Source organism: Egretta garzetta, unplaced genomic scaffold (genome assembly GCF_000687185.1).
Source record: "Egretta garzetta isolate BGI_Z169 unplaced genomic scaffold, ASM68718v1 scaffold53, whole genome shotgun sequence".
Taxonomy (NCBI): Eukaryota; Metazoa; Chordata; class Aves; order Pelecaniformes; family Ardeidae; genus Egretta; species Egretta garzetta.
In genome coordinates, this window is record NW_009259312.1 from 2076199 (window position 1) to 2096488 (window position 20290).

At 40.4% G+C, this 20290-nt stretch overlaps 1 protein-coding gene across 1 annotated transcript in view; it reads right to left on the reverse strand.

The window, feature by feature from the left end:
* Positions 1–20290, reverse strand: part of IL1RAPL2 (interleukin 1 receptor accessory protein like 2) — a 382362-nt gene that overhangs the window by 103851 nt on the left and 258221 nt on the right. Inside the window, exon 5 of the mRNA XM_009636393.1 lies at positions 10512–10586. Within this exon, the coding sequence (XP_009634688.1) occupies positions 10512–10586 (75 nt within the window). The remainder of the gene's footprint in view (positions 1–10511; positions 10587–20290) is intronic.

Below are 20290 nucleotides of genomic sequence, written 5' to 3' on the forward strand. Positions count from 1 at the left end.
CAAGACCATCACTGAAATTCATATTTGAGCAATATAAAGCATTGCTCAAAGAATTAAGCGTTTAATTCTATGCTCCTCTGAACATAGAGAACTACATACCTGACTGTGCACCAAAGAAACCTTGGTGCATGTTTTCATGACTTATCACATTCATTTGTTCATGGGACTATGGCCAAGCATGTCAAAATTAATAAGCTTCTCATATAGTATACGCAGATAAAAACATGCTCAGCACTAGAAAGTTACAGCCATCGCTTACTACGAGGCTAGTTTGCTAAATGTGTGGTAGGAAACAGTGTGCTCCTGCAGCCTCTCTACAGATTACTTCTCTCCATATTTTTACTTTCCAGCTGATTAGGGGTACTGAGAAGCCATGTAACATGTGTCTTCAGTAGGTAATAAAGGTATCTCTTCATTTCAAGAGAAATCTTGCTTTGACTCTCTTTCATTTGGTCTTCATTGGACTGAAATGAGTACAGTAAATCAACTTAGTTTTAATGGTCAAAGTTCAATTACCTAATACAAGCTATTTGTTTCTGTAGGATAGAGACAAATGCAAGGGTATCGAGGATGAAGAGCAACATTTATCAAACATGAATTAAATGAAGCAAGGATTTGGTGAGTAGAATTCCATTTCATTTATTTTGAAGGACTATGACAGCTTTGATTTTCACGGCCTCCAAGATCATGACATTACGACGTTGAAATTTTAAGAAATAAAAATTATACCATCACTTTTCATTTTCTGCACTGTTGCCTTTGGAACAGATTACAAAGTACAATTTTCTATTATTTTTCAGCGAAGAAGGAAAAATCATAAAGAAACCTTGGTGCATGGTTTCATGACTAATCACATTCATTTGTTCATGGGACTATGGCCAAGCATGTCAAAATTAATAAGCTTCTCATATAGTATACGCAGATAAAAACATGCTCAGCACTAGAAAGTTACAGCCATCGCTTACTACGAGGCTAGTTTGCTAAATGTGTGGTAGGAAACAGTGTGCTCCTGCAGCCTCTCTACAGATTACTTCTCTCCATATTTTTACTTTCCAGCTGATTAGGGGTACTGAGAAGCCATGTAACATGTGTCTTCAGTAGGTAATAAAGGTATCTCTTCATTTCAAGAGAAATCTTGCTTTGACTCTCTTTCATTTGGTCTTCATTGGACTGAAATGAGTACAGTAAATCAACTTAGTTTTAATGGTCAAAGTTCAATTACCTAATACAAGCTATTTGTTTCTGTAGGATAGAGACAAATGCAAGGGTATCGAGGATGAAGAGCAACATTTATCAAACATGAATTAAATGAAGCAAGGATTTGGTGAGTAGAATTCCATTTCATTTATTTTGAAGGACTATGACAGCTTTGATTTTCACGGCCTCCAAGATCATGACATTACGACGTTGAAATTTTAAGAAATAAAAATTATACCATCACTTTTCATTTTCTGCACTGTTGCCTTTGGAACAGATTACAAAGTACAATTTTCTATTATTTTTCAGCGAAGAAGGAAAAATCATGAGAATGGTTAGTCTAGATTTTAATCTTCGCTGCCCACTGAACAGCGGCACTGTGATGCATGACCCTGACCTTTCGCAGCCTGGTATATTTTGACTGTTTGCCCACTTGGTTCCATCCTTATATTTTAGTGAGGCCGTAAACAAGAGATGTGGAATGGCATGCCCAGCAAATCACAGAATGCTGAAAAGGTCAAAATAGTAGTGCTGAATGTTTCTACTCTGTAATTTACAGAATATATGAGGCATTCACAGCCTAATAACTCATTCATATGACAAACACTGTAGAGAGAATGTAAAATGGCAGAACATGAATTCCTTCCAGTGACAGTGTTTCTAACAAGCACGGAAAATGGTGCAAACTTTGCCCTGTGGTTCTCTTTTCTGGAACATTAATATTGCCTGACTTTCAACACACAATACCATATGTCTGTGGACTGTGCAGTCAAATGTCTCTGTGTTTGCAGTCAGGCTCAGAACCCAAAAGGCAAGGTTCCTGAGAAAAAAATCCTGGTCAAAGCCTTCCCTATCTGTACTCCTTCTTGCCCTTCTCAGAGCACTTCCCCAATAACAGATGATTTTATTGTCACAACATTCCTGGAAACTAGAGAAGTACTGTCCTCACTTTAAAAGAGGACATAGACTCCTGGCCAAGGTCAGGAGAACTACAGCAGAACAAAAAACCCCACAGCTCTTCTCAACAGCCTAATTCCCTGCTCTCCACTAAGACCATCTTTCCTACTCTTGGTCCCGTGGGCTGAACTTCATTTTTATGAAACAAACTTGTGCCTATTTCTCAGACAAGTCAAATGCAGTAAATCTAGAAACCAAATAAGAGATTCTTTATCCAAGTTCAGCATAGCTGCATGTCTGTGGCAGTTGAAGTAATGGTTGTATTTGTTAATGACAGCTTAGTCCTAGTGAAGTGCTAAAGCTGCATGCCCCAGCCACCCAACACAACAGTCACCACTTTCAGAGAAAGTTTTACTGGTGCAAGATGGTTTGAGGCATTCCTCAGTCATCGTAAGCTAGCTTGGATGGATGCCACTGAACAACTGTAAGCCAGGACATACTGGAGTGTTTCTTCTCTACTCCTTTCTTGTAACAAAAAGAACACAAACAGATTTATCTGAAGTATCACTGATTCAAACCTAACTGCAAGGCTATCTATCTGATATCAGCTCATAATTTTTTTCTATAAGGACAGTGCCATTTTATCTTCAAAGTATATGTAAGATTGATCTAATGACCACTGAAGTCAACATAAGCAATAGTTTATAGAAGTAGAAAAGAAAAATTTGGAAAGTGCCAAATCTTCCTTTCTGACATATCTGTCCCGATCCCATTGATCCCGATGGTGTAAAAAACATGGATAAGTAGCCAGAATTTGGCCTTATATTTTCAAGTCCACTGAAACAAAAGAAAGAAGTGTACGAATAAACTGTTCTTTGCTTCACAGATGTAAATCTGGATTAACCACACAAAAGGCAAAACAACTGCGGTTTTATACCAGCCGAACAACAGATCCCAGCCTCAAGTCTCTGAAGTACAGCATTTCACCATTATCCCTGAGAAAAGCAGGGATATTAACAACGTACCAAATTAGCATCAAAGCATTAGCAGCAATACACTTAGGGTATTTAGGGAACTACTTCTAAACCTAAATGTCAGACAATTTGTCTCTAATATTCCCTGCAGATTAGCACAAAATGATTGTAATAGATGCAAATCCTGCCCCCTTTCTTACAGGCACGTATGGCTGACATAGCTGCGGAGCTGTATTCCTTGTGCTGCAGGGGAGGGCAGGTCGTAAGAAGATACTCCCAGTTTCTCTTCATTTCCTAGTGAAAATTGCTCCTTCATGTATTTCCGTGCAGGAACATGAAGCTTTTGGTATTACAGCCTGCACTGCTGGGAGGAAATAATTTTCCAGCACTGACTCTGGGGTCATTTACACAGCAAAGGGAGGGGAATAGTGTATGAGGTTTGCTCTCCTGTGGGAAGAAAAGGGGATCTCCCAGTTTTATCTGTGGGAGGAGGTGGGTGCAGTGGAGAGCCCTGGACGGCTGGAAGAAGGCATGGAGGAGACAACAGTGAGGGTACCAGCTTGCTCCTCCAGACAACAACAGTGTGGGGACATGGCTGTGAGATGAAGGTACAGCGTGGGAGGAACTGGGGATGGAGGAGATCAAAGGGAAATTTTTCACAATGAGAACAGTCAACCATTGGAATAATCTCCCCAGGGAACTGGTTAACTCTGCCACATTGGACACTTTTAAGACTCAGCTGGACAGGGTGCTGGTCCATCTTGTCTAGACCATGCTCCTACCTAGAAAGCTTGGACCAGATGATCCTTGAGGTCCCTTCCAACCCAGGATTCTATGAAATGTTTGCTGGTGTTGGGGTGGTCGGGACACTAACCACATGCCTTCTCTGCCTTTAGTCCCATCTCTCTCTGCTCTGCCATTCAGTGCACACAGACCTAGATCCCTGGTACAGGGGGTAGGGTTTATTCCACCTGGACAGAATATGGCAATAGGATAGGATATGATTTGGAGCAAAACTGTCACCCATCCCACACTCAGGCCTTGCACAAGGAAAGAGCAACTGAGTCTCTAGGGACAACTTTCAGTCTCCTCTCTGCAGGGAACTCAGTGCATGATTTAACCACTTGGATGGGGCACCATAAGCCACTACTCCACTTAAAGTACTATTACTTTTAACAATATTTACAGACTATATTACAGGAGTAATATTTACAGAGCATTCTGACAGGAAAAGGAGTTGTATCTTGAAAAGTTGGATTCAACATAAAAAAAATGCTATTGCTGATCATTATTGTATTTCCCAACCAAAAGAAATACAGTGTACATAAAGATAATATCATCTCCTGTCAAGGCTGTTTTTTATAAGGCTCTGGTTTCATATGCTTACAATTTTGTACTGATTGATCTGTTAGGTAAAATCAAAGCTGAGATATTACTTAATTATCTTAATTAGAACTTTTTAATTTTGGAAGACAGGAAGGAGCAAGGATCTACGTCAAAAATGTCAGGCATTCTCACAGAATGGATGAAGAGAATGAGGGGGAAAAAAAAAAAAAAAAAAAAAAAAGATGTTTCCTTCCTCCTGTCCCCCTTCTTTTCACCCTAAGAGAAGGGACATCCAGTTTGATGGCCAAGACATTCCCAGGAAAATCCTCCAGAGTCTAAGCCAGCTATAAGCTTTCAGAAGAGTCAGTCTGAACATGTTCTGTGGTGACTTGGGCATCAGCTGCAGAAGCCCAGCAGAATTCTGTGCCCTCATCTTGCTCCCACTGGGCTCTGAGAACTCCTTGCAAATGTGTATTTAGGCTACCACCATATTTCAGGACACAGAGTGACAAGAGTTCCAAATCTCAACAGAAAAAGCAGGGAGACCCTTCTTGGTTTCAGCTTCATCTTTCTCACAGTTCAGCCTCTTTGCTCACTCAGGGCTCATTTGGGTCAGGTCACCTCTAATGCCTCAAGATTTGTCTCTTCTGTGCTGCCCCAGCTAAGCAGAGGGCACGGGAACAGCACAGGTAGAGGTGCAAAGCTCTGGATTTGGCCCAGCTCACAGAAACCCAGATCTCTGAGAGCCCCTGAGGAGCCCTAGGCTGGAGAATGCCTGGTGGGAGCTGAGGGAAGGAAAGTCAGAAGGGTAGCATGCAGCAACATTTAAGATACCTGTTTTTCATGCGTGCCCGAGTAGTCGCCATACGTGATCGTTTAATCAAAGAGCAAATCAAAAGGCATGCGCACAGCACTTGGAGGCCTGACCACGGAAGAGAATCAGTGCAAACACACTAATGAATATTCCTTCCCAAGTTTGCTTTCAAATCACTTGCTCTGTTCAAATTACTGTACAGTTCAAAATTTCTGTATTGTTTTTTGTCCAAGATCACCACCCTGTTCAACAAAGGTGTTTATCAAATACCTGTATCTTTGAATATGAAGAAAGCATGATTTAATCAGCAAATCAGTAATGACAGCCACTGCTAGATTGAATAGACAGACTTGGTATGAAATTGATGTCTCCAAAAGATCTTGCAGATTTTTTTTTTTTTTAATGTCTTTATTATTTATTTTTAAGAAGAGAATTGGTGCCTCAGTGAAAATTAAGACTGTGGACAGTGAATGTAGTATCTTAAAAATGTCAGCAAACGCATGGGTTTTCACTTCCCAAATGACTCCTTCCAGCCAGTGCTTCAAACAAAAAGGACCTTTTTTTTTTTAAAACTATTTTTATCCTATTCCCATACCTGTCAGCAGATGTAACTTTGTATATTCCCTTGCACTTGTTTTACAGTAGCTCTATTGATCTACTTAATAACTAGTCCCAAGGAATTGGACTGTTAAATCTTCTAGGAACAAAATCTTTATGAACAGGTCAGCTATTAGGAAAAAGGAGAATCCTCATAAACTATGTGTTTTCTTTCCTCAGCATCTTTAGAAGAGAAACTACCATGACAAAAGTGAGTTAAACCCCTTGACATTTTCCCTGTTCAGTAAATGAATTAACATAGACATTTCTTGTTTTGTTTTCTAAGACTGTTACATTTCTTAAGCAAATACCTGAAAACAAAACCAGTACATAGTTGGAAAGCAAATGATACAAAAAATTATATATTCAATTAATATAAACAGAAACATGCAAACATCCATTCTAGTCTCAAATAACTCATTCATAAGGAAAAGACTAACTTAGCATTGCAGTCACTGTAATACATGGTACAGAATTAGCAGACAGACTTAGCTTCTATTTTGATATTGTATTTTTAACTTTTGTGATACTCTCTGGAATACACAAGTGTAAAATAGCAGCCATGGTGCAAGCTAGATGACTCTGGGAGCTGTTTATACATCGACTAGCTAGATACAGGACTCTGGGAGCTGTTTATACATCAACTAGCTAGATACAGCTCCTACCAGATCCTTACAGATCCTCGTCCAACCAAGACTGTGCTTCCTTTCTTCCGTAAATGCTTATCCCCCTGCCATGCTGCTTTTACACCAGCTGAGAGGTGGCAGTGCAATAACTCACAACTACCTATCTGTCAGTCAGATTGTGGCTCCTTGGTGCTACCAGTTGTGCAAAGGAGCTAGTTCAGAGAAGGAACCTACTCTGTAATTGTGTAATCAAAACACAAAGGATTAGTTATCTTTTTTTTTTTTTCTTCATGTTCTCAAAGCACTAAGTGAACAAAGTTAGCTGGAAAAGAATTTAAGAAATAAATTAAGAAATCAGCAGTGATGTACCAACAAGTCATCTTAAGACTCAAGAGCACAGCATGCTCTACTTACTGTCAGAACAGCTGTATGTGAAAATAGATAATAGATCTTTAAAACTTACTGCACCACAGCCTCAAGACTTCTGACTAGGGTTTTGATCTTTACTTTTCTAAATCACATAAGGAGTTCTCTAACCTCAGGGATTTGGTATGAACCATCCATATACATGCTGAGGTTTATATGGTCAATCAAAGCAACAGCAAGTTCCTGCTCTAAAAAAGGTGGTCTTTGAACAACTACTTTGAATCGCACTGGCATAAGCTTTAATAAATTCACGTTCAAAGCTTTACATGGGAGACAGTCACATTTTACAAAAGGCATTTGTCAGAGTACTGAGTTCTGGCACAAAACTCCTCAGAAGCAATCTTAAGGGCCTTCTGCTAAAGCCACACCATCTCCTGGGCAGAAGATGTATATGTATTTTGGCTCCTACCATCAAATTTTATTTTAATGTCATGAAGACAACTCGGGTATTATTTTTCAGGAAGAACATGATACTATCAGATTGATGTCTTATATTTGCAAAAACATATACTATATAGTATGAATAAACATTATTTGTTAAAACCAAGATACAGTAAGATTAAATGTGCTGCATATTATGCAATTAAGAACTATTACTACTCTGACCCCAATACAAAGAGCTAAATAACAATAAAAAATAGCTAAAAAGCAATAAAAAGTTGCTGGTTTTTTTTTTAAAGTTTTATTTTTATGAAAAGGAAGCAGCAAATGAACAATAAAAAAAAAATCTGTCATTATTTTCTAGGTTGGCCCAGAGATGAAGTGATTATCTGACCTGGTAAAGCATCTGAGACAGTGAAATTGTTTTGGACTATTTCTCTAGTCCTCTGGGATGTTCTTTTGTCCTCTCTGGCTCTGTTTCTCCAGCTCAAGCAAATACAGAAAACAAGAAAGAAGCAAATTCCAGTTTCTGCTTCTCTCTAACCTTGACGGGGTTGGTTTTGATCTCTGTCACATTCCAAAGGAAAATGGAAAAAGTAAAAAGTACATTCATACTCCTTAAGAAGAACAAGGCAGGCTCTGGGCCACGTTTGAAGCCTGAAGGAACTCTTTCATCCACTGTCAATAAGAATTGTGCATACCTATTTTCATTTGAATCTTCTTATAAAAGCTGAAAGCCAACAGGTGAATACTGAAGCCTGCAATCAGGTCAAATAAGCTGCTAAACAGTTAGGCCACTGCCTAGAGTTCTAGGAAGATTTTGCATTGCATTGTGCTAATCATTAAGGATGAAGATAGTAAGTAATTATTAATCTCCTCTGCTTATAGAGCAAAGACAGCTATATCTTTAAAGATTAGTTTTCCAATAGAAATCTAAAACAATCTCTGCAGAACAAGTAGATGGATTAAACTCCATTTCTTTTGTAGTTTAGTGGCACATTCACACTTGCACAACCACTGAAAAAGCAGGCATATTGGGTGATTTGACTCCATAGGCTAAGGGCCCTGTAAAACACAGAAACTTTGCTTTGACTTCTAGTAAAATACTGAAGAATGTCACCTGTTCAGAACTCCTAGGAGCTTAAAAAGATTTCAAAAAAGTATTCCGGCAAATGACCTTGCATACAACTTTCTCCTCCATTACTCCATTCCTGCAAAGCTCTAGCACATAGCGAGGGTCTGCAGCATATTGCAGAGGTCAGCCCAGCCTCCCAAAGCTGCAGGTGGCCTCCACAAGATGAAGGTGCTCCCTGAGAATTCTCTAGCTCTATCTATTTCCCATTTAAAATCAAGAGGGAAATCAATGAACTTCATTGTATGTTAAAGAAATAAGTTCAGGTTCTTCTGTAAGCATTCATCTTTCACACATAATATGAGTATGGTTTAGTAGCAATAATCAAACCCATTAACATATCAGGAAAAAAAGCACCACATGTAAATTCCATGATCCTAGGGGACAACTAATGGATTACATTCCATCATATAAAGATGCAAGATTTATATTTCCCTCTAGAGATATTCCAAAATCCTATTACTGAGCCATATCTCCAAGGAGAGGAGGGGGTTTGTTTGTTTTCATTTTTTTTTTTCTAATCAAACCTCTTTTTAATCAGTCAGAACAAAGTGTTTTCACGCACGAAAAAAAAAAAAAAAAGTAGAAATTCAGTGCAAAGACAGAGTCCTGATGGAATAGGGGAACTTGGAAGAGAAAATGAAGATGGAATAAAAATGCAGGAAACAAAGATGTGCACTCTTTGAGTGCCTTTATTACACAGATGTATGCAGGGACAGTTTTCTCCCAAAGGAAATCATTAGAAAGTTGACTTTTAAGAAGCTGGACCAGGAGACTCAATTCAGCTTTGGACTGATCCAAACTTTTATGACTCTGTTTTACTGATAATTCTGCTGGGTTTTTGACTACGGCTTCAGATGCATTTTGTGTTTTCCCCTTTTAGGGCCAATTTCTGCTCAGCTACAGACATGAGTCCTGTGGAGGGGAACCTGAACATGCACATACGCGACTGCAGAATTCATCTAGCACTGGCTGCTTCCCAGAGCCACTTCTGTCTTCCCTGTGCAAGCCCTTACAGACTCCTGAGTCACTTCAGGTATATGAGAGAAAGCTAATCTTTAAGATTAGCTAAGGTCACAAATGATTCATATTCTCACCACGATTTGACAATAACATTCAAGAATTCAAGCCCCATTTTTAAATACTTCACAGCATTTTAAGTGATTCACTGAAATTGTTAAATGGTAAACACCTGGTTTAAGAAAAAGGATGTGCCTTTGTACTCAGCTCAAGTAGGACCCTGTAGGGTTTCACAAAAACAAACAGCTTTATCACAGTGTTATCAGCCCACTTAAAATGTTTCATTCTGACCCTGCTTGCCTTTAAACCTTATTCCACCACTGAATCCTAGCCAACTTCATATAAAAGGAAGGAGAGAGTCAAGCTCAAGAAGAAGGAAAATGCCACAGCTTCAGTGCAGAGTGAATAATCCACATCTGCAACACATCTCTTGTAATTTAAGCTCATGGCACCACAGTCCTCAACAGCAACTCCAGTTCTGCCTCTCAAAATTAGAAATCTATTTTCAAGTCACTGAAAAAAACTTCTGGAACTTCAAAGCTGAGCCATTCCTTCAGCACCATGGTGCCCCACAGTTCCCCAAAGTTAGCAGAACTCTCTAACATTAGAGTTTCTCAACATGAGAGAAAATACAGGCTGCCAGCTGAGAGTCGGAGATGTGCATTCACAGAAGAATATATTACAGGAGTGAGAAAAGCATACAGGCATTTTAGTCAAAAGCCCATTCTGGTAAGCAACCTGAAAATGCACTGTTTTACATTAACTTTTAAAGGAATCAGCACTTCTTTTATGAGAGTATTTGTCTTAGATAGGGTGAACATCAGCTGATCAATACAGGACCAATGTAGACATATATTACTCTATCAATCATATATTAAAAAGAGGAGCAGCGCTTTATATTTAATACCCAGTGTAACCAATTAGTACTGCCATCCCCTGATGTTACACAAGTTCATTCCCTTAAATTGCCATGGCAGTAAATTCTACAGTTATAAATGAGAAGCTGCAAATTGATTTGCATGTAATAACAGTACCACTAAACCTTTCCTACCACTTTCAATTTTTCCCATCTGCTACCAGAGTGGAAGTTTAGGATCTATTATTCCCAGAAGGGGACTTACCCAGCTGGACATCTATAACAGTTGGCTGGTTCTCCATGGGGAACAATGGCTTTGGAGGTTTGTCTGTGAGTAAAGCTAGAAAAGAAAATGAGAAAATGTAATGGAAAAATTGAGACCAATGACTGCAAAAGAAAAGCTCTGTCATGTAAGCAATCAAATGTTTGTACACTTGATGGCATGTAAACATTTATTCCATAACTATGGCTGTTACACTGCCAGTGTGTTACTGCTTTCCTAGTGGCTGTGGTAGCCCACCGGTTCAACAGAATGAGCTATTTCAGGAATTACATTTTTAATACAAAGCAGCAAAACAGACTCCATTTCTCACTTATATGCTACATATAATAACTAGATCAAGCATTTTAGATCTTCACCTTGCAAAGTTAACACACAATTGATTTGAAATGCCAACCAAATCTCTTACAGTTGTGACCAGCCCCAACATGTCTTTATGCTTGCCCAAAGCAGTATTTAGACACTCCAAGAAAACTCACACTGAAATTTGCCTGATGAACCCCATCAGCTTCTCACCTCACTTACATCCCCACCCAACCAGGTGGGGCACCTGGGTGCTCTTCTCAAAGCCCAAGTGGGGACCCTGCTGTCTGCTATAGAGAAGTATCTCCATCTGAGAGCAGGAAACGTTACCCCAGCCTGGTCCCACCAGGGGACTGCTCCAGACACTATGACAGACAGTCACAGGTAATGCTACCGCTGAAAAGCACAGCTACAGACGCAGGCTCCATGACCTGGTTCGAGAGCTTAGTGCCAGGTTCTGCAAATAGGTTTTGTAAACTGGGGCTAGCTTGAAATAAATGACTGAATATTCCTGGAGATGGGTAGAACTGGTTTTAATCAAATACAGCATCTTGTACCACATGAAATTAAACATTTCAAAATTACTTCAAAACTTTTCCAGTTAAAATGCATCACCTGAAATTATTTGAGACAAGTTCGTAAAATGCATTTGCACTTCTCAATAAAAGACTAAGGTAAAATTGCCCTGATCTCTTCAGAAGCCTCAGTGCCTACTGATTTGATAGGAAACAAGTCTACCCAGCGGTTTGTAGCTCAAGCTGGGAGTTGCCCGTGGCCGAGGCAGCAGGTTTCCCTGAACCAAGCAGAGGGAAAGTGGGCTCTGCAAGCTCCTGGCCCACATTCCCAGCCCAGCCTGAGCCATTGGCACGCTGAGAGGACATCTCTCCCCCAGTCTGCTTCAGCACAAGTCAATGGTTCAACAGATCTTTGAGGGCTTTAAAACAAGCTGGCTGAGCAGCTGAGGCAGAGGTGCAGCAGTCACACATTTCACCGATGTGGCTCTGATAACCAGCTATCAAATGACAGCTGCGTAAAACTGGAGGTAGCTGAATTATTCTGCTACCAAAAAAAAAGAGTCAACCTACAACCTACATTTTTACATCTAGAAAAACCGACAAACTGTATTAAAGAAATACCTGTTTGATTTTGCTTTACAGTTGACACTATTGTTTTAAACTCCTTAAGAAGTGATTGCAGCACAATCCGCTTGCCCAGTTCAATTTAAATGAAAATGAAGTTCCTTCCACTGACGCTACAGCCATGCTTTGCTTATCACAAAACAGGCATTTTGGCAACAAGACAGCAGCCAACGTTTCAGATCAAAATCATATGCGTTTGTAAGAACTCCTTGTACAGTTTACCCACAAGGGCAACACAGAATCTCCAAAGTGATTTAAACATGTTCCTAAGACTAAAACCACAAGCAGGGCTCAGAATGAAAGATAAATGGGGAATTCTGTTAACAAGAATTCAGCAGTTCAAAAATGTTCATCCAATGCAAAATCACAAGCTTGTCCCAGAAGCAACATCAAGGCTACCTGTACAATCACATTATTTGGGGATTAGCCTGTGAGTAGAAAATTTCTGGCAGAAACAATAATTAATTTGCTGTGCTAGCGCACCTAAGCCATCTGAATGTCATTAGAGAATAAGAAGAAAGTACTGCCAAACCTACTTGTGTAAGTACGGTCTAACTGCTTGGTTTTTAAGTCCTAACCAGAGCTGAAAACTTCTAAGTAGGAGGTTTGGGCATCAAACCCAAGGGACTTTGGAACACATTCCACTGGTGATTTTTTAAGCAACATAAGCTTTTAAATTGCTACAAGCTTTTGAGCCTCTCTTCCTCATAGAATCCCATTGCATCCAAGGGGAGATGGATAACTATTTCTCCAGCTTCTGCACAAATCCCACCCTAATTCAGACAGTAAGTTTCTCACTGGAAGGTCACACCTGCATCAAGCAGAGCTCGTTCCCAATGCTCCAGGTAAAAGTACATTCTCCAGAAAGTCTCAACACGCTGATAGCCAGAACACTTGGTAAGGGGGAACATGAGAGTACATTTTCAGCACTGACATTTTTCTGTTCAACGCGTATAAGAGCTCTGCCTTTCTTATATGCTAATTCCTCACATGAAAAAACTCTGTCAATAAATAATAAATTAGCAAGAAGCAAGAGCCACTAGACTAGAATTACATTAGTTGAACTGTAACCTGCTGCCAGCCATAGGAAGGACCTCTTCACAAGTAGTGCTTGCCATTTTCTCTCAACTCATCACATAAAATTAGAGGTAGTGTTGTCTGGCCCTGGCATCTACTGAGGGGGAACCTCATTGCTCAAGTCACAACCTGACAATATTGCTTTTCTGCAATTTTCATTTGGTTTCTTTATTGGGTTTTATACTGTCTGGGCAGACTTCCTCAGACCGCCTGCTGGAAGGAGACAGGAAAAGGAAGCACTACAAAGGTACTAAAAATTTATCAATGTTCTTAACTGCCTTTGTGCAACCAAGGTCAGTAACTTCTTAAAAGAAAGAACCAAAAATCTCTAGAAAATGCATTTTGGCCTAGGAAGTGCACAATTCATAGTTCTTTGGAAGGTAAAATGTTGGCCTGTATCTAAATGCAGGAGTGGCCCAGATGCTCAGCACAGAGAGAAGAGAATGGCTGCTGCCCGAGACTTGCAGCTATTTGCTGCAGCTTCCACAGGGGCCTGCTGCAAAATGGGCTGGAGGGAACGGAAAGCTCACAGTGCCTGCAAAGGGGTTTTGAGATTTAACCCCAGTACTAACAGAATCAAGCCCTTATGTCCAGACCAGGCCAGAACAAGCAACACTCGCACAAACCCTTTACAGGACTCCTTCAGGAGACATTATGATGTGTTTAAGGCTCAGCACACATGTAATGCCTCATAAGTAAAGCAAAGGTTGAAATGGAGAAAGAGATCGCCTTGAGAATGCAGTTCTAAACAACTTAATATACCAGGTAAATTTTGTGTTGGGTGGTAATTTGATTGGGGGGTGGGGAGGTGGAAGAGGGAGGAAAAAGCCCAAACTCCCCAAAACCTTGCATCCCAGTTGAGCGTGGTCCCTTGTACTTTTTGAAAAGCCTCAGAGTTTCACTTTCCGGTATATTACTAACACTTTTTTCTTAGCTTTTTTCCTTAGTTTTTCAGGCTTTTGTTGCTACCTTTAGGCTTTTCTTGTAGCATTATTTTTCATCTCTGGTACTAAATTGTACTCTGTGTGCATTGTAGGACGTGGAGAAAACTTGCTGCGGTAGCTGCACCCATACTGTGCCAGTGTGCTCAGGCTTTCCTTGCTTAATGTTCTTTTCATATTTTATTCCCACCTATACCCCCTGCAACCCAGTCTGACCAGGGTTTTCCTTAACATTACAGTCTTTGGATGTTTTCAAAATGTGCTCCTGCATGTCACATTTTAAATGGTTATGTTTTGCCATACTGTTCTTGGAGAGTAACCATTATAATGAACTGGCAGCCTCTCGGAGCTCTTTACACAGGAACTGGAATGGGCCAAAGGGATTTTGAGTCTAGAAGGGAATGAACTGCTGGCTCTTCAATGTCATATGTGCTTACAGAAAACAAAAGCCATTCTTATTTTAGATGTCAGACATCAGATCACTTATTCACCTCATGAAATTCACTTTTGGTCCTTCTTAAACAGTAAGGCAGTACAAGATATTCTTAGTTGTGAGGGATTCTAATCTTTCATGATCTCTGTACTTGACAGAAGTCCATAAAAAACCTTTAGTCAAATGCTCATTCCTCTCAGAGAAGTTTCCTTAATTCTTGGAACAGTTTTATGTATGTGCAGCACTCTGATTTCCAGCCTTGCTAGAAGGGGGAGCAGAACAAAAAATTAATGGTGTTACTGTATCAATGTGTCTTTAATAAAGCTAACAGTATTATGTGTGCTCAACTAACTCCACCTCCCAGAAAAACATTTTAAATTAAAACAACTAAATGCAATGCAAACACTCTTCCTATTATTAAAGGTACAACAGTACTTCTGCAAAGAAACATGAATATGAACCTCATTAACTGCCACAGGAAGAGCTGGGACAGAGCTGTCTATGGGGTTTTTTTAAGACCCCTTGAACATGCCATGCCCCTGGGCTGCTCTGAGCAGTAACACTTCAACGGTGAAGCCACCAGAATAAGGAGAATATTAGTTCCCCAAAGCAACAATTCCTGCAGCCACACAGTCAGACCTACCGTCTGACAATGCAGCACACCACAGGGTTTCTTTGCCTTTATTTGCCATTCTAAGATTTCATCCCATGAACAGGCTGGCACAGTTTTGGCCGCAACTGTTTATGCGATTATCAGCTGATACAGTATAGTACTGAATTAAGATTGAGGAGGGCTCGCACTGGGCTTCTGTGCTTTGTCCCAGGGTAACACCAGGCACGCTACCTGGGGCATTGCTTGAAGTCACAGGTGCTGGATGACAAGCTGGAAAGACATTTCTTTACCCAGAGGCACCTGGCAATGCACGAGCTTTGTTTAAGAGCTTGGTGGACATGGCCAGAGGCTGTTTAGCAGCCAGACTGCTAGGAGATTGCTTAAAGTGCCATTTCCTCCTATACTTATATTCACCCAATTAGAAAGCAATACACAAACTTTAAAGCAACAACCAGGTTACTGTGATTTCAACAACACTCCTCATGGGGTTTCTCCATAAGAGGTTTAAAAGCACAGTCTTGTACAAATCAATACACTGATCTGATCCTTAACTGCTCACCCAGGTGCATTTTCTTTCCCAGAACACATGATATGCTTATTCTCTCTTTTTCATAGGCACAAGGAATATGCTGTCCCAGGAGAAGTGCCTCAGAAAAACAGAGATGAGACCTGCAAAAGATGTCTCTCCAATCAGTTACACAGTGATCTTTAACAGACAAGGGAGAGTGTGACTTCCTGCACAGGGCAATGTCTAGCTACTCACAGGACCAACTGAAGAAGACAACATCCCTGAAGGAGCAGCTCCTGCTTCTAAGTGCCAGTGCAGCATAAGATCCTAGAGGCTCATTTTTCCTACCACAGCCTTACTGTTTCAAAAATCCCTTGTTCCATATTCAAGCATATATCTGACACACTAATGAGTTTCTCCTGAAAAAGCACAAAGCAGTTGAAAACAAACAGCCTTAGGATATCATTACTTAGGGATAAGCAATGATAACCAGTTAGAAAAACTACCAGGCATCTCAGTAACCACCAGTTCCTTCACAGTTTGTTTAAAAAAAAATACACTCCTTCTTCCCTTCTCTCTGCAGCAGCCTCATGTACTCTCCCCACTCCAGTCAGGCTTCTTTTACGGCAACCATGGTGAGAGACAGACAGCCCAAGCTGTTGCTACAACAAACACAAGTCTCTTGCTGCAATTTTTAGGTGGCTCAGCTAAGCACAGCTTCTGAATTTAATGCACATCACCTTCCCCCTGTGCCATGCTCTAAGCCATCACCTGTGCTCCAAGGACCTGAACTACTACCAGTGTGAAGCCAGTCAGCACTAGCACTGAAATCCAGTTGCTCATGATTTGAAGGGCCTCTTTCTTATGACTCAGCACAGCTGAAGTGTTTTCTAGACCAGATAACTCTTCTAAGGGAGATGCAGGCAGAAGGCTAAAAAGGTTAATTCACATGTGGCTAAGACCTGGTCAAATTTTGGGGAAGGGACAATGACTTTTCCTCTTCTTGTGATAAGCACCCAAAGTACGTTTGCTGTTCTATGATTTTGCTATTAAAGTACCTCCTGGACATTTGTTCATGTAATTTGCAGTGATGAAAGGAACAATTATCCAAATACAAAGTGGAATGCAGGGAATCTAACTAAGTTGTTTCAAATCTTCTATGAGACAATTACATGCCAACCTACTTCCTTCAATCAAAGGATCTGGCATTTTCCCACCATTAATTAACACAGAGCCTGTAGTATCACTCAATCAAGACTCTGGCTAACCTTTTGACAGCAGAACCAATCTGTTTGAATAGCATCCTCTAGGGCAAATAACAGCATGCCAAATCCTCAATCTGAAATGAGCTCGTACCCAAAGTTAAGCTTTTGTTCACTCCTAGTTCAAATACACATGCTTCCAGGCATGGCTTAGATCTACTTTGGCATCTAAGAATTTTGGCAGTGACATTGCAACTTTCACACCATAGATGAAGATGGAACTAACAGCATGCAAAACGCTAAATCAATATGTTAACCAGGGGGCAGATATTGCTAAGAGAAGCTCAGCATCACACCTTTTAAAAAATACGTACCTAACTCCCCTTGGCTCATCTGAAATCCCAACCTGTGCCAACAGATTTCTCAATGGCTGACAGTAAAATGCTTCAGGCCTGACCTGCTCCTGCTTTATCTTTCATGTTGCTGCTTACACCTAAGCAAACGCGTGAGCCAACTGTGCAGATGTAAATGTAAATGTGACAGCTACAGTCTTGGCTGCCAGGGACTGAACTGTGCACTTGCAGAGTTAAAAGCTTGTCTAAAGAGCCAAGGGTTCCCACATGGACTTGTAATAAGTATACTTTGTGGACTTGAGCCTCTAACACACGTTTACCAGCAAGTCCTGCTACCAGATCAGAATGAATGCTTTTCATTTTCTTGGCACAGCAGTAAAGTACCACACAAGGTGAAAAGCAGTGGAAACCACATAAAGCAACTCATTCATAAAAATGCAGCTTTGTGAGGCTGTGTTTATATGGGGACACCGTTCCCTGATTAGCTGTATTGTACTGTGTTCTACCAGTCAGTCAAAACACACTTTTTCAGCATTCAGTCACCGTGCTGCCTTTCCTTCACCACAGTATCAGGCTGACAAAATGATTGCACCTCCATCCGTCATTTGCTGTAACAGAAATAAAGCCATTACAACAAAATACTGTCAAAGGATAAATGTCTCCACCTTTGAAGATAAACACTGAACACTTATTCTCAATAAACTCAAACTCAATGAACTGAGAACTTGTGTGGAAGCCAGGAGTCATTAACCAGTAACAACGAGTTTTTCTCTATTTATTACTATTCTAGCAGGAAATGCATCTTTTGGGACAATGGGGTGAAATGATAGAGCAACTGGATGCCTCCCCTTCTGCCACCATCACCATGAATATCACTTCTTGAAAACTCTACCTAGGATCAAGAGTGCCTTAATGCACTGTTTGGTCTGCCTCTGTGGGACAATTTTCTGCAAGGAGGAGTTTAGAATTTTTATATTAGCAGTAAATAATTGGAATTCATCACATGAATTCTTTTTATGGCATAGAAAGAAGGACAACACAATCACCGTTCTAAGGAAGATGCTGTGTCCATGCTGAAATGCAGCTCACAAGGGAAATGAATTTTGAGGCACTCAGATGCTCTTGGATCATTACTGGTTGTTTTGATTCTAACCCATTAAGTCCTCAATCACTTGGAACAGACCCGCGTTTGACAGGTCATACTACTGGCACCAAGAAGCTGGCCTTGACTGTAGCCCCCTTGACTTTGAGAGCAGTCAAAACCCTAATCAACTAGCTGTCTGTCCTGTTCTTGCCAGCTGCTCCAACAGCTTCTGCTGTAGCCATGACCATGCAGCTCATGGTAACTGTTTAAAACTAGTAATGGCAGCTGGCAATTCCAGATGCAAAATCATCTCTGAACGGGAAGTCTTGGTGCCAGTCTTCTCACCTAAGATGTCTTCAGCTACTACACACAGGATGCTACCAGAGTGCACGGAGATAGCCAAACTGCTTTGGAGAGAACAGCAGGAGAATCAGGCACTAAATGAACTCTGTGGAATTAATGGAAACATTAAGAAAAGTAGAAATGAACTAGATTTAGGGTTTGGATCATCTCATTTTCAGATTTGTGCAGGACCTTCTTCCCTCTTCTTACAAGGCAATCAAGTCATGTAGGGCTGTAGAAAGTGGAACGGTGAGATTCTGGTGGAACTTATGCAACAGAATATGACTTAGGAGGATTCTGGTGAAGTGGAATAGAAACAATAGCATAGATTTCACATTACTGAAGCACAGATGGCAAAATCCCACAAGGTGCTGATCACAAAGTAATTAACAACAGGGCTGAACACTTAACACTATTGCAATATACATGTTAAATGCCAGTGGCAGCCAACTGTTATGCATCTCCTGATGTGAAACATCCAGTGGCACTGATGGCATGGGTTACTGTCAGTGCTGTCACTGGAGTCACTGCAAGGTGGGTGCTGGAAAGTAGAAGAATTCTGTGTTAGCAGGGCTCTCACTGTACTGATGCTATCATGTTTCCTTATTCCCAGGGTTGCCAACACACCTTTCTTTTCATTGCGTTTCTAAATTTCACAGGTTGGATTAGATTATGCATGATCATTTTATTCCTTTCCTAAATGTGGATCATGCAGCTTTCTTTTATGAAGCAAGCATGAGTTTCCTCTGAAGTAGAGGAAAAAAAAAGTGTAATAAATTGTTACTAAGTGTAAATTACATTTCTCTGCAATATAATTCATGAAACTCTCAAATGGAGTGTGCTTTACTTAATGAACAGAGTGTATTTAACACAAAGGACACATCATTTCATCTGCACTCAAAATGTTTCTCTTGGACTCTGAGTAGAAATAAGATGCTCGAAATTACCCTCAATTTCAAGGAGATTTGCAAAGAACATTTTATGACATTTTATCTTTTGGCTTTTTTAATTCTTTTTTTTCCCCCTGTCTTATAAAAAAGTAAGGAAGTAGTGATGGGTGAAGCCAAATCCCATCATCCATCTTGAAGGTACAGCTGGAGACTTTGCATGCAAATGAAAGCTATCATTCTTGTCAACCTGAAGCCAGAGTACCAAAAGCCTGCAGTCCACAACCAATTAATATTCCATGATCAATTTGATCACTTGTGCATAGTGAACTACTACACCACAGCACAACCCCAGCAACATGAATTATCCTGGCGTGGATTTTATGCATTGTTTTAATAAAACTCAAAGCTATCCATTATTCTCTGAAACTAAAAACCTCATATTAAATATAGATGGTGTATCAAAAGAGAATTATTGTGGATGATGAATGCCAGCTGAACTAAGTATTAAGCACCTATGGTACTATATCTAGGCAAAGCAATGGGTGCTCTTTTTGGGGCTGGGAAAAGCCATCTCCAGGCTCAATAGCAGCCTCCAGCCAGTGCACACTAGTCTGGCAAAGGAGGAGCTGGTGCCATTTTGCCACCTCTCTCCGTTTGGTCTTTCAGGCAACTGCATGGCTTACCTGTGCCCTGAGATAACCCTGAGTCAAAACCTTTGTTACAGACCAAACATTCCTGTGCAGTTTTTCAAAAAAGAAGACAGCACTACTGAAGCTCAACATTAAAAATGCATTTCCCTTGAAGTCTCAAAGGCAGTAGAAACCATTTGAAACTTGTACTTTGGACATGATTAGATGCTGCAGTCTGCTTTGATGTTCA